The sequence below is a fragment of the Papio anubis genome, chromosome 9 (assembly GCF_008728515.1).
Source record: "Papio anubis isolate 15944 chromosome 9, Panubis1.0, whole genome shotgun sequence".
Taxonomy (NCBI): domain Eukaryota; kingdom Metazoa; phylum Chordata; class Mammalia; order Primates; family Cercopithecidae; genus Papio; species Papio anubis.
This window is the reverse complement of record NC_044984.1, coordinates 34289709-34303000: the sequence shown is the minus strand read 5'-3', so window position 1 is coordinate 34303000 and position 13292 is coordinate 34289709. Positions and strand designations below refer to the sequence as shown.

Sequence of the window (13292 nt, the reverse complement as noted above, 5' to 3'; positions counted from 1 at the left end):
TCCTTGTAAATAAATATAAGTACATCAGATCTCCAGTTATGGGGCTGGAAGATTTTTATCATAAGGACAAGTAGGATGGAGGGGAAAAAGGGAGAATGTCTAGAGGCATAGCAAATAATTATTTTCTGTAACACGGAAGACTTTTATCCTATTTATTTACAAGGGATGCCCTCAATTACAACTTGTCTATTAGGTTCTGAGACCTTATGTGAAATAAGACCCCCAAAAAAGCCGGGGGTGGGGGGACGGAAAAACAGATCCAAGTGTTTGTATTTGATATTTGGCATTCTCCAGTGTCCCTCCCACTTATCACTTTCTTTTCTGATCCCTTTCAGATTCTTTCCATGCTTTTTCCATATTCATTTTATGTTGATCCTCTTGTCCCTCCTCCCTCATTTCCGTGGTTCCTTCTCCCTCCTCGTCTCGTTAAAACTCTTGGAAATCTCCCTTTCTGCTTGCTCTTGTTTGCGGTAGCTACTGAAATCTTACCGAAGCGATGTATATTCTGAAACTTCTGCGGGTTTCTAAGTGACACTGAACATGCTCAGTAGCTAGAGACGGTTTTGTTCGCTTGGAAATCTCCCTTTCTGCTTGCTCTTCTGTTTGCTGTAGCTACTGAAATCTTACCGAAGTGATGTATATTCTGAAACTTCTGCGGGTTTCTAAGTGACACTGAGCATGCTCAGTAGCTAGAGCGGTTTTGTTCGCCAGCAGATGGCCTGATTCGACCTCTCCAAAAATAGACATTTAACTCTCTGAACTCCTGTTTAAGGAAGGATGTAATTCGTTTTGCTCTCTCCTCATTTTCAAGGTTCAAAGGGAAGCTGCTAAGATTCCAAGGGCCCACCGCCCTCACAGCCAATGAGGGGCCTGGGAGGGAGGAGCTTGGTGCAGCTGGAGCTTCTGAGAGAATCATTCCCGGTAGATGCAGCGGAGTCTGAGCTCTGCTGCATCTGTCACAGCAGAACAAAATTAAAAACAAAACAGTGGAAGAGAAACGCTGCAGACTATGGGACGCTGTAGGACTTTCTGAAACATTTGCTGGGGATTTCTGTGAAGCATGATCTTTTAAAACGAATTCTTTTGGAAGCCGGTTTGGGTAACTGGGAAAATGACACATATGCTAAATGCAGCAGCTGATCGAGTGAAATGGACCAGATCGAGTGCTGCTAAGAGGACTGCCTGCCTGGTGGCTGCGGCATATGCTCTGAAAACCCTCTATCCCATCATTGGCAAGCGTTTAAAGCAATCTGGCCACGGGAAGAAAAAAGAAGCAGCTTACCCTGCTGCAGAGAACACAGAAATACTGCATTGCACCGAGACCGTTTGTAAAATACCTTCGCCTGGAGTGAATGCAGATTTCTTCAAACAGCTACTAGAACTTCGGAAAATTTTGTTTCCAAAACTTGTGACCACTGAAACAGGGTGGCTCTGCCTGCACTCAGTGGCTCTAATCTCAAGAACCTTTCTGTCTATCTATGTGGCTGGTCTGGATGGAAAAATCGTGAAAAGCATTGTGGAAAAGAAGCCTCGGACTTTCATCATCAAATTAATCAAGTGGCTTATGATTGCCATCCCTGCTACCTTCGTCAACAGTGCAATAAGGTACCTGGAATGCAAATTGGCTTTGGCCTTCAGAACTCGCCTAGTAGATCATGCCTATGAAACCTATTTTACAAATCAGACTTATTATAAAGTGATCAATATGGATGGGAGGCTGGCAAACCCTGACCAATCTCTTACAGAGGATATTATGATGTTCTCCCAATCTGTGGCTCACTTGTATTCTAATCTGACCAAACCTATTTTAGATGTAATCCTGACCTCCTATACACTCATTCAAACTGCTACATCCAGAGGAGCAAGCCCAACTGGGCCCACCCTATTAGCAGGACTTGTGGTATATGCCACTGCTAAAGTGTTGAAAGCCTGTTCTCCCAAATTTGGCAAACTGGTGGCAGAGGAAGCTCATAGAAAAGGCTATTTGCGGTATGTGCACTCCAGAATTATAGCCAATGTAGAAGAAATTGCCTTTTACAGAGGACATAAGGTAAGATAGAAATTAAGGTGATGGGTGAAATGTGAGACTGTTCAAGCTGCCACTGAAGTGCCAGATACCATCTGTTGTCCTGTCGATGGACCCACTTCTTTAGTGTCTTAGATTCCTCTGACATCTAAACCTGTATTAAAATATATGCTTCATTACCCCTTTTAACCGTAACCAGTTAAAGAATTATAGGGTGCAAACTTTTCTAAAGTTTCATGAGAATAAAATTTGCAACACTCTGAAAAAGCCTACTTAGCCTCAGTTACTCAAATATGGTCAGAATTATTTCTAACGTGTTTTCTTAAAACTTAAATCCCAACTTGGTAGGTGGCCCTAGAGCACCTACCAGAAGAAAATATATATTTGGAAACTAAGACTAAACATGTTTCCATTGAAATGGAAAATTTAGAATGATATTCTTTGTTGTTCCTTTGTTGTCGAAGGAGGGGGGGGAACCAGGATTTCTTACAGAAGACATTTTTAACAATTTTGCATGTCTGATCAATATGGAGCGTCCCCATTCCCAAGAAGCATAGGAAAGTGTCTCACAAAATGGCATTTCTACTACTCTTAGTTCATGTTCAGCACTATATTTTGACAAAATGAAAAGAGGAAGTGAAATGAAATTTTGTCCAGCTTTGAAAAAAAAAAGCTGAGATTAGAGAAGAAATGAGGAGTACAAAAGGAGTTTCAGAATGTTTTCAATTATTGAAGATTTTCAACATTAAGCAGATCCCTAAAACAATTAGCCCAATTATACATACTCATAGTGTATGAAGGTAACTTCAGAATATGAAATAAGACAGAAATTTTAAAGGCAATGCAATCTTAATTTAAATGACTTGGTGAATAAAATAAAGTATTCTACTGTTGAAGACGGCATGTCAATCACCAAGCAGAATTATTTAATTTTTAAAGCATCAGTAATTATCAGTGTCTTTTTTAATAGCAGTAGCAACCTGAAAAAGAATATTTAAAGTAAATTTAGGACTCTTGTTCCCACTTGAAAATTACCTCATATATTGTATTATATCATATTGATTTGTGATTCTTCTTGAACTATTGAATTCAATGATATAAATTATAGTGTGTTTAGACTTCTTGCATAAAAGACAAAATCCAACAAAGTGAGTCAGTTCAAAAGTAGTCTATACATATATATGTCGTGTCCATTTTCAGGTATTTTTGGTGTAATCAACAAGGACAAGGCTCTAACAATTGTTTATTCATATCTTACATAATATCATTTAATTTTAACATCTCATGCATAAAATTTAAATATCATAACTATAAATTACTTATATGTATTTTATACCCAACATTATGTCCACTGAGTAGCATAAACTTTTAAAAATAATACACATGTGACCAAAACTAAATAATAACTAATACTGGTATTAATCTGCATTTATTGGTTGTTAAGACACATAGATAATGCCATACTAAAAAAAAAAAAAAAAAAAAAAAAGAATATGTATATGTCTTTAAGGAAAGTCCTCAACTCTTTTTCCTCTCTATAGGTAGAAATGAAACAACTTCAGAAAAGTTACAAAGCTTTAGCGGATCAGATGAACCTCATTTTATCCAAACGTTTGTGGTACATCATGATAGAACAATTCCTGATGAAGTATGTTTGGAGCAGCAGTGGACTAATTATGGTGGCTATACCTATTATCACTGCGACTGGCTTTGCAGATGGTGGTAATGACATTTATGCTTAATCTCAAATATATGTTTAACATTATTTCTTTTGAAGGTGCCATTGCTAGTTTTATGTGGGCTAAACTGTGTACATAGTCATTATTCTAGTTAATAATAGTCCAAAACAATGGCAGACTTTACAGCATCCAGTAATAAGACCAGCAGTATGAAAAATAAGACAGTGGCTCAAAGACGTTTCCAGTTCTGAGCTATTTCAGAGATCTCTGATGCAGTGTTTCTGGGAGTTGACCTTGAGCAATTTTAACTATATTGCCTAATATAGGATGATTCTCTAGTTCACACTTAACCTCAGAACAAGTCATTACCCTCAGAAAGAGTATAACACAAGCTTTCCTTGTGTGTTATAAACGTTAGTTCTACACATCCCATACATTTAGTCTATAAATATTCTATAACTGAATTTGCCCTGTTTTGTGATTTGAAAAGTCAATTGACTACAGTGGGCAAGCAGGAATATTGCTTCAAGGAATGCTTAAATGCCATGGAACAAGGGCTCCTCTACTTGTGAATAACATAGATAACCTCTTATGCAGCATGATTTGGTGGTTTTGTAGGAATGGTGGTTGTCACGCTGCAGCTGGCTAATTCTATCCTATCACTGTCTCAACAGTTTTTAATAACAGTTTTCATTCTTTGGAATAACAAAGAAAGATAAAGGCAAGGAAGAAAAACCAATGTTAAAATGTTGTATCATCCTTGGATGGGAGTTTGGATCTTAATCTGTTGGAACAGAGAAGAATTAACTGAAGAAGTATTTTCTACTCTTTTCCTAAAATAAGACATCCCTCCTTAAAAATCGCAGGACTAAAATTGGCCATGGTGTTTAAGGAGCTAGACAAAAGCATAGGCTTTGTAGTGAAATAGAGTTTTGTTCAACTTTTGGTTCTCCCTCTTCCTACTTGTATCCTCTTAGTCTGTTTAATTAGAGTTGATTAAACTCTCTATACCTTAGTTCCCCATTTGTAAAATGAGAACCAGAAAGGCTACTTCAGAGAATTGTTGTGAGGATTTAACTGAATAATGTTTATGAAGTACAGAACATGTTATACTTGATATGTGGTGACAATTATTACCTAGAAAATAAAAGGTGACAATTATTACCTAGAAAACTAAGAATATTGTTACAGAATCTATACTGTTTTATAGTTATTTTGTGTAGAATTAAGGATTAATAGCTATTTGTTTGAAGTGATCTAATAAAAACAATAATTACAATATGCCTAAATGTTTTGAAACAGTTCTTCAATGTTTTAACTAATGCTTACAAAAACACTTGTCAAAGTTGAGTTATCCTTAACATAAATATGTTCATTTTAGTAAGTTAGTATTTGTCAGCCTTTCTCTGTGGCAAGTGGTATACATATATCAATTATACTTCACAACTGAACTGTGTAATAGACAGTGTATGTAGACCACCGAGAAAATTGAATTTTATATGGTTTTATGTTTCAAAATTTACTAAAAATAATTTAATTTTAAAAAGTTTATATTGAAAAAGGTATTGTTAGTAATAGTATTTTAGACATAATCCTTTCATAATGAAATAAAATTACTTTTTCAAAAGAGTATTAGAGAGAAAGACACTTTAAAATCTACGGTTTTAATATTAGTTTTACCAAAAAAAAAGCCAAAACTATCCGATATTCACTTAAAAAGTCATTTCTTAAAATAACAATTCTCGGCCGGGCGCGGTGGCTCAAGCCTGTAATCCCAGCACTTTGGGAGGCCGAGACGGGCGGATCACGAGGTCAGGAGATCGAGACCATGCTGGCTAACACGGTGAAACCCCGTTTCTACTAAAAAATACAAAAAATTAGCCGGGCGAGGTGGCGGGCGCCTGTAGTCCCAGCTACTGCGGAGGCTGAGGCAGGAGAATGGCGTGAACCCAGGAGGCGGAGCTTGCAGCGAGCTGAGATCCGGCCACTGCACTCCAGCCTGGGCGACAGAGTGAGACTCCGTCTCAAAAAAAAAAAAAAAAAACAATTCTCATTTAAAAAATTTAATATATAATGTACATTAGAGAAAACTCTATAGACAAGATTATGATGTAGTTTTGTTAGTCAGAGCTTGGACACACTGGTGTGATTAGAAAACCCAGGAGTATTCAGCATAGAACAACAAAAATGCAGCTATTAAGTGGTGACAAATTAATCCCACAGAGACCAGTAAAAAGTAAACAATGTATAGAAAGAATCTAACAAGCTTATTTAACAAGATGTAATAATATATTTAAAAATAAATCCTACAAATCCTGAAAATACCATGTTAAATTAAAGAAACATTAAAATTTTAGATTGAAATATAATAACCTCATTGAGGCAAGTGAAACAAAGTATTTTTTAAAGCTTCTTTCAAAAGAAAATTTTTGTATAGAGAAAAGTAATGTAAGAATTTCATAGACAGGAAAATGAATTCATATGACAGAATACTGAGAATGTTCTTCAAAATCTGTAATATTAAGGATTACTATCTGTGCTTGTAATGTTTGCAGATATATGTATGTATTTACCAAATACATTCATCATACAAAGACTTAACACATGAAAATACCAAGTGACTTTACTCAGCCAAAATAATTTTTTAAAGATAATAGTATATCTTTAAGGTTTTAGTTCTTGAAATTACATGCCATGTATTCTAATCTAATCTTCAGTCATTTAGTTGTCCCTTACGTTAAAGTGCATGATGCTATATATTTTAAGGCAAAAAAAAAAAAAAAAAAAAAAGGTGGAAAAATAGGTGAGTCAGGAAGAAATGGCAAGGGGAAAATGTGAAGTAGAGGGGGGACAAAAGGGAATAGAATAAAGAAAAAAGAAAGTTGCTCTTCAAATGTTGGCTCTGCTATTTAATAGTTATCCTTTCTGGGAAAGTTACATACACTTTATGTACATCAGTTTTCTATCTTAAGTATAGAGATAATTATACACATCTTTCAAAATTTTTATGAAATTACATGTAACATACTTAATGTGCTTTGAAACAGTCCTTGGCTAAATAAGAACCTAGGCAGAAGCAACTGTTAATATTTATCATATTCTTACCCTGTGGCTCCTGAGTCAGATTTCCTGGATCTTACGCTGGCTTTTTTGCTTTCTAGACTGTGACCCTGGGCAAATCATGTAATCTTTTGTCCTTCAATTTCCACATCTCCGAAATAAGAGAAATGATAGCAGGGTTGTTACAAGCATTAAATAAGATCAGATATGTAAAACTTAGAACAAGGCCTGGCTCACATATATTCAATAGATGTTTGCTAATATGATCATTGCTGTAGTTTAAAGGAGCAAGTTTGAAAGTGGATTAGGAATTCAGAAGTGAAAATGGAGATAGGAAGAACCTGCACAATTTTTGTTGGAAGGGAAAGGAAAAATAATTCTATAGCAGATTTGCTGTACTATCCACCTAAAACTTTAAGTGAAATCTTATGGTAAGGACAGGATTATATTTGTATTTGAATTCTCATAATAAAATTACATATAGAACATGACATTTTCACATCAAAAGAGGAGTTTAAAGGCCATCTGGTCTAGAGCCCCAGCTTTGCCTAAAGTCACACAGGTAGTTAGCGGAAGCCCTAAGGATGGAGGGCGTTCTGTAACTCCAGATGCACTGCTTTTTTCTACTGCATCATACTGCCACCATATTAGCTACATTGGAACTTACTCTGTAAGGAACGTGGGTAAGCTTGAGGCAGATTAATCATGGGACCAAATGGTTGGCAAAGAGGCATTGAAGTAGTTAGTTATGTAGAATTTCTATTACATTATTTTTAAAGACTACCACCCCTTTATTTACTTAGTATTAAGAGAATGACTGAAATTATGTGAAGAAAATAGTTACCTGAGGTCTACAACCTCAATTCTTTAACATTAGTAGGCTGCCTTTCTTCTCTTGATATCAAAAGCTGTTCTGGGCAAGGAGGCCAGTGAAAGCTATGAGGTTCCTCTGTCAATATCTTATCACAGACACCTAACGAGCAGGAAAAAAGAACGTCTAAGCTACTAGCACTGCCAGTAATGTCCACATGTTTGTGATCTGTGAGTGTGAAGTAGAATATCAGGAGTAGCTGAAAGACACTGCATGCACTCTAGTAGCATTAGTGAATGCTTTTATTCCTAAAATGTACTACCAATAAGATTATATCCATAGCTTCAGCTTCTGCTGCATTATTGTCTCTCATTCCAATGTCAAATCATTGAAATATTATTTTATATTGTGGGCCAGTTTGGATATAATTGTACTCTTTTTGACCAATGAACATAGCAGTATTATCAATACATATCAAAGGCATACTTTAAAACTCTAATTAGGTATGCATATAAGTGACTATAATTGTTTAAAGTACAGTATATATGCCAATATGGGCATAATCATTAGTGTACCAGTTAATGAGTTGTCACAAAGTATACTGACCTTCTCACTACCAAGTAGTATTTGCTAGTTTGAAAATTACATAAATAGTATTATGTAATACATACTCTTTTATGACTAGCTTCTTTCACCCAGTATTATGCTTATGAGCTTCATCAGTGTTACCAAGTATAACCATAGTATATTTATTCTCATTGCTATATAGCATCCCATTGTATGACTATACCATTTTATTTAACCATTCTGTTGTTAGTAGACATTAGATTGTATCCAGTTTGGTGCGTATTAGTAATAGTGCTGCTAAGAGCATTTTTGTCCATATCTTTTGGTGTATACATACATATCTGTGGGTACTTAACTAGAAGTAGAACTGCTAGATTACAGCCTATGCATAGGTTCAGCTTTAGCAGATTTTGTAAAACAGTTTTCCAAAAAAAGTTCTTTCAATTTACATTCCCAACAGCAATGTGTAAGGGTTCTAGTTCCTCCACATCATCTTTGTCTGGCTTTTTCGTTTTAGACATTCTCATGAGTGTATAGTGGTACTTCACTGTGGTCTTAGTTTGCATTTCTCTAATGACTAATGAGGTTGAGTACTTTTATTTATTCATTGGACATTTGGATAGCCTTTGTTATGACGTGCCTGTAAGTCTTTTGCTCATTTTTACATTGGTTTATCAGTTTTTTCATATTGATTTGTAAAAGTTTTTATGTATTATGTAATGAGTCGTTTGTTGGATATATAATATACATGCACACCACACACACACACACACGCACACACACACTTAATCTCAAATATATTTTCCCATTCTACATCTTGCCTTTTTACTCTCTTAATGGTGTCTAATAGAAATTCATACTTTTAATATAGCTTAATTCATCAATAATTTTCTTTATGGTTAGTGATTTTATGTCCTATTTAAGAAATATTTGACTAACTCAACATAATAAAGACATTCCTTATTGTATCTTCTAGAAATTTCCTTGGTTTTTCATTTCATATTCAAATCTTCAATCATTTAGAATGGATGTTTATATGTGGTGGAGGATAGGCACAGGTTGTAAATTTTGTCAAGATTTGTCAAGATGACAAAGAGAAAGATAATGAAGAGAAATAAACTCAGATGATAAGTTTGAAAAAAGTAGAAGAATAAACTTACTTTTTATTTTTAAAAAATAATATACCTTATTTCTTTAGATAGGTTTTAAGTTTACAAAAATTGATCAGAAGGTACAGTGGTCCTAAATACCCTCTCGAGATCCCCATAGTTTCCCCAATGCCTTATATCTTGTATTAGTGTGGAACTTTCATTACAACTGATGAACCAATATTTATTTCTTATTAACCAAAGTTCATAATTTACATTAGGCTTCACTCTTTGTGATGTATAGTTCCAAGGTTTATGATAAATATATAAGGCATACCTTAAGTTTAAAATTCTTTCCTGTCTTTTCTGTGAAATAACAAGACATGTGACCAATTTTTAATATGCACTTGTTACTATCAGAGCTCAAAAGTAGCAGTAAAATGAACAGGTATCGTGTTAAATATGAAATCCTTAAATGAGGAACTTTTGACAAAATAGCTAAAAAAATATTTAGTGAAGACAAAAAGAATGTATTGACCTAGAATAAAAACTGCTTAGTATTTTAGGTCATGGATTTATATCTCTGACACTAAGGAATCTGGCCCTGTCCTAGAGGTCAGGCAATTGGCTGTTGGGTGCCTGACAAAATACTACTGGCAATGCTCTCACAGTACCTGCCAAAGAAGAACTAGTAGAATAAAAAGCCACATAAAATCTGGAGGAAGTTTTTGTTATTTTATTTCTAAAAACACGAAGAAGACCCAATAGGCATTAATCTGCCACAGCAAGACAGAAATTATCATGCCATATGAAACGCCAGTCCATCTGTGCAAATGTCTTTTCCTCTTAACAGAGGCTGTTGATGAAAACTACTATTCAAATCCCTTTTAACCCAAATTCATAAAATTCCATAATTATTTTAGATTGTCAGCTGGATTTTCTATGAGCCAAAACTATTCTTAGCATTTTAACTGATTTAGCAATTTACTATTTCGGTACTCTTTTTGTGGCTATCTAAATTTTATCACACATTTACATGTCTTTAAGAATATCTGTAGTCTGTTCCCAGTCTATTTATGTAATCACATCTTTCGCTTCTCCCTTATACCAATGCTCATGAGCCTTTTTGTTTTCCTTCTTTAGGCAAACTAACTAATTAACTTCAAGGGGACTAACAGTAGTTCTCTAGAGCAGTGATTATCAGTAGGGCTAGGAGAGGACACATTGGACTATGGTAAAACATCTCCATTAACTCATGGTGCTTCTGATAGTCCATGAAATCAGTGCTTGACATCAACTCATACTGTAAACTTAACCAATTTGTCATTCAATTAGCATTACTTGACATGTCCCTTCTCTGTGCCATTGCCTACGCGGTACTTTTAATCTATTAAAATTGTATGCCATCTTCAAGACGTCTCTCAAAATCTACTCCTCCATGAAACATTTTCTGTCTCTTGCAGCAAGTAATAATTTTTGCCCTCTCCAAACACCTTGCATTAACTTATCCAGACTTCACTACATAATTGTTTAGGAATTTGACATCTCTCTTCTACCAAGCTATAAGCCCCCTCGGGAAAATAAAATCTGAAAATCACATTTCTTCCTGTTGTGTCCTGCAGTATCTTGCCTAATTTCTTGCACGTCTAGGTGTCCAGTAAATACTTGCTGGGTGAATTTTACCTTATGTTGTGCAGGTATCCCTTTCAAAATAAGTTGAGCTATGTGCAAAAAAAGTAAAAATATCTGATAATTACAACAAGGCATAAAATATATATTTGCACTGAAATCCTTTGAGATAAATTAGAGTGAACTAAATATCAAAACGGGCATGGGGCTATCTATATCACTGCTACTTTCTTCCTTAATTTATAATATCTAGCTTGGAAATTTGAAGATAATCTATAGAAAGACCAGCTAGAGAATCAAAGTGATAAAAAGATTAAAGTAACAACCTGGAGAATGTAATTTTGAATACTAAAACAAAAATTGAGTGGATATACAATAATAGCAACGACAACTAGAAAAAATAATAACTGCTGATATTTAGAGCACTTACTGTGGGCCACGTATTAGACTAGCACTTTATTTGGTTTTCACCAATAACTCTTAGAACTCTAAGAGATAGAGCTGTTTGAGATAGTTATGTACCTCATTTTACAGGTGAGAAAATAGGTGTGGAGAAGTGTCTTGCCTACTTACCTTACTACTTGCTCATGAGGAGTAAAGCCTAGATTCAGACCTAGTCTGATTCCTAGCTCTTAACCATAATTCTCCATTGACAGTAATTTTGGATGTTCATCCATCCATCCATCCATCCATCCATCCATCCATCCATCCATCCATCTACTCATCCATCCATTCAATACACATTAAGGAGTACTATGTGTTAGACACTATGCTGAATACTAGGAATAAAGAATAAAACACACAGTCTTGACTTTCGAAGAAATTAAAGTTCACTGAAAGAGACAAGGATTCCTAGGAAAACCTTTAGTAAAGTGTTAACTCTTAAAGAAGGAGAAAAAGTTAAGCAAGAAAGGAAGGAAAATATATTAAAGTCCAAAGAAATCACATATACAAATGCCAGAGGATTAACAGAGTATGTCATGTATGGGGTGCTGCTGGAGCATAGGGTGAAGGATGGTTGAGAAAGGTAGACAGAGACTATATTATGAGAATCAGCTAATTTACATTTCTATTAAAGAAACCACACCACAAATATTTGCTTATTAGTTAGTAGTATTAATATTTAATTACCAGATCAATACTATTTTATTGCCCAGTAAGTATTTTATTTTATTTTATTTTATTTTATTTTAATTTTGAGGCAACGTCTCTCTCTGTCACCCAGGTTGGAGTGTAGTGGCGTGATCTCTGCTCACTGCAACCTTTGCCTCCCAGGTTCAAGCAATTCTTGTGCCTCAGCCTCCCAAGGAGCTGAGATTACAGGGATCTGCCATCACGCCCAGCTAATTTTCATGTTTTCAGTAGAGATAGGGTTTCACCGTGTTGACCAGGCTGGTCTCAAACTCCTGGCCTCAAGTGATCTGCCTGCCTCGGACTCCCAGAGTGCCAGGACTACAGGCATGAGCCACCACACCAGTCTGCCCAGTGGTACTTTATTGCACCCTCCTCAGGGCAGGGAGTCCAATATGGAAAGGGTTGAAAGAATGCTAAATGAAAATAGTCTTAGTTCCTTTTGATTTATTTGTACCAAGTCTCATTTTGGAAAAGTAATAAAACAAGAGGAATTTTAAACAAAATCTGATACAAACACTGTTATTTCTCTCCTCTCCTCTCCTCTCCTCTCTGCTCCTCTCTCTTCCTTTCTTTTCCCCTTCCCTTCCCTTCCCCCTCCCTTCCCCCTCCCTTCCCCCCTCCCCTTCCCCCTCCCCTTTCCTTCCCCTTCCCTTCCCTTCCCTCTTTTGAGACAGGGTCTCACTCTGTGGCCCAGGCTGGAGTCCAGTGGCATGATCTCGGCTCGCTGCAACCTCCACCTCCCAGGTTCAAGTGATCCTCCTGCCTCAGCCTCCCAAGGAGCTGGGACTACAAGCACATGCCACCACGTCTGGCTTATTTTTGTATTTTTAGTAGAGACAGGGTTTCACCATATTGGCCAGGCTAGTCTCGAATTCCTGACCTCAAGTGATCCGCCCACCTAGGCCGCTCAAAGTGCTGGGATTAGAGGCGTGAGCCACTGCACTGGGCCCAAACACTGAATTTTCAATGATTCATTATATTTCTAGAAAATTGCTACTACTAACGAAAAATTAATATGTGGTTGTTTTAGCCACAATTTAGTTTGTATAATATAAAACATTAAGTTACTAAAAAAAAAAAAACAAAACTCAATAGTTTTGTAATTTGCTTTTATATCTAGAGGATGGCCAAAAGCAAGTTATGGTTAGTGAACGGACAGAAGCCTTTACCACTGCTCGAAATTTACTGGCCTCTGGAGCTGATGCTATTGAAAGGATTATGTCTTCATACAAAGAGGTACTTGCATTTCTTATTGTCAATTCGATTAAAATAAAATTTATGAAAATCAAGCAAAATGT

At 35.9% G+C, this 13292-nt stretch overlaps 1 protein-coding gene across 1 annotated transcript in view; it reads left to right on the top strand.

Moving 5' to 3' along the window:
• The first annotated feature begins 530 nt into the window (after nt 1-530).
• Nucleotides 531-13292, top strand: part of ABCD2 (ATP binding cassette subfamily D member 2) — a 67422-nt gene continuing 54660 nt past the window's right edge. Inside the window, exons 1-3 of the mRNA XM_003906202.4 lie at nt 531-2050; nt 3568-3748; nt 13115-13230. Coding sequence (XP_003906251.1) covers nt 1112-2050; nt 3568-3748; nt 13115-13230 — 1236 coding nt within the window. The 5' untranslated portion in view covers nt 531-1111. The remainder of the gene's footprint in view (nt 2051-3567; nt 3749-13114; nt 13231-13292) is intronic.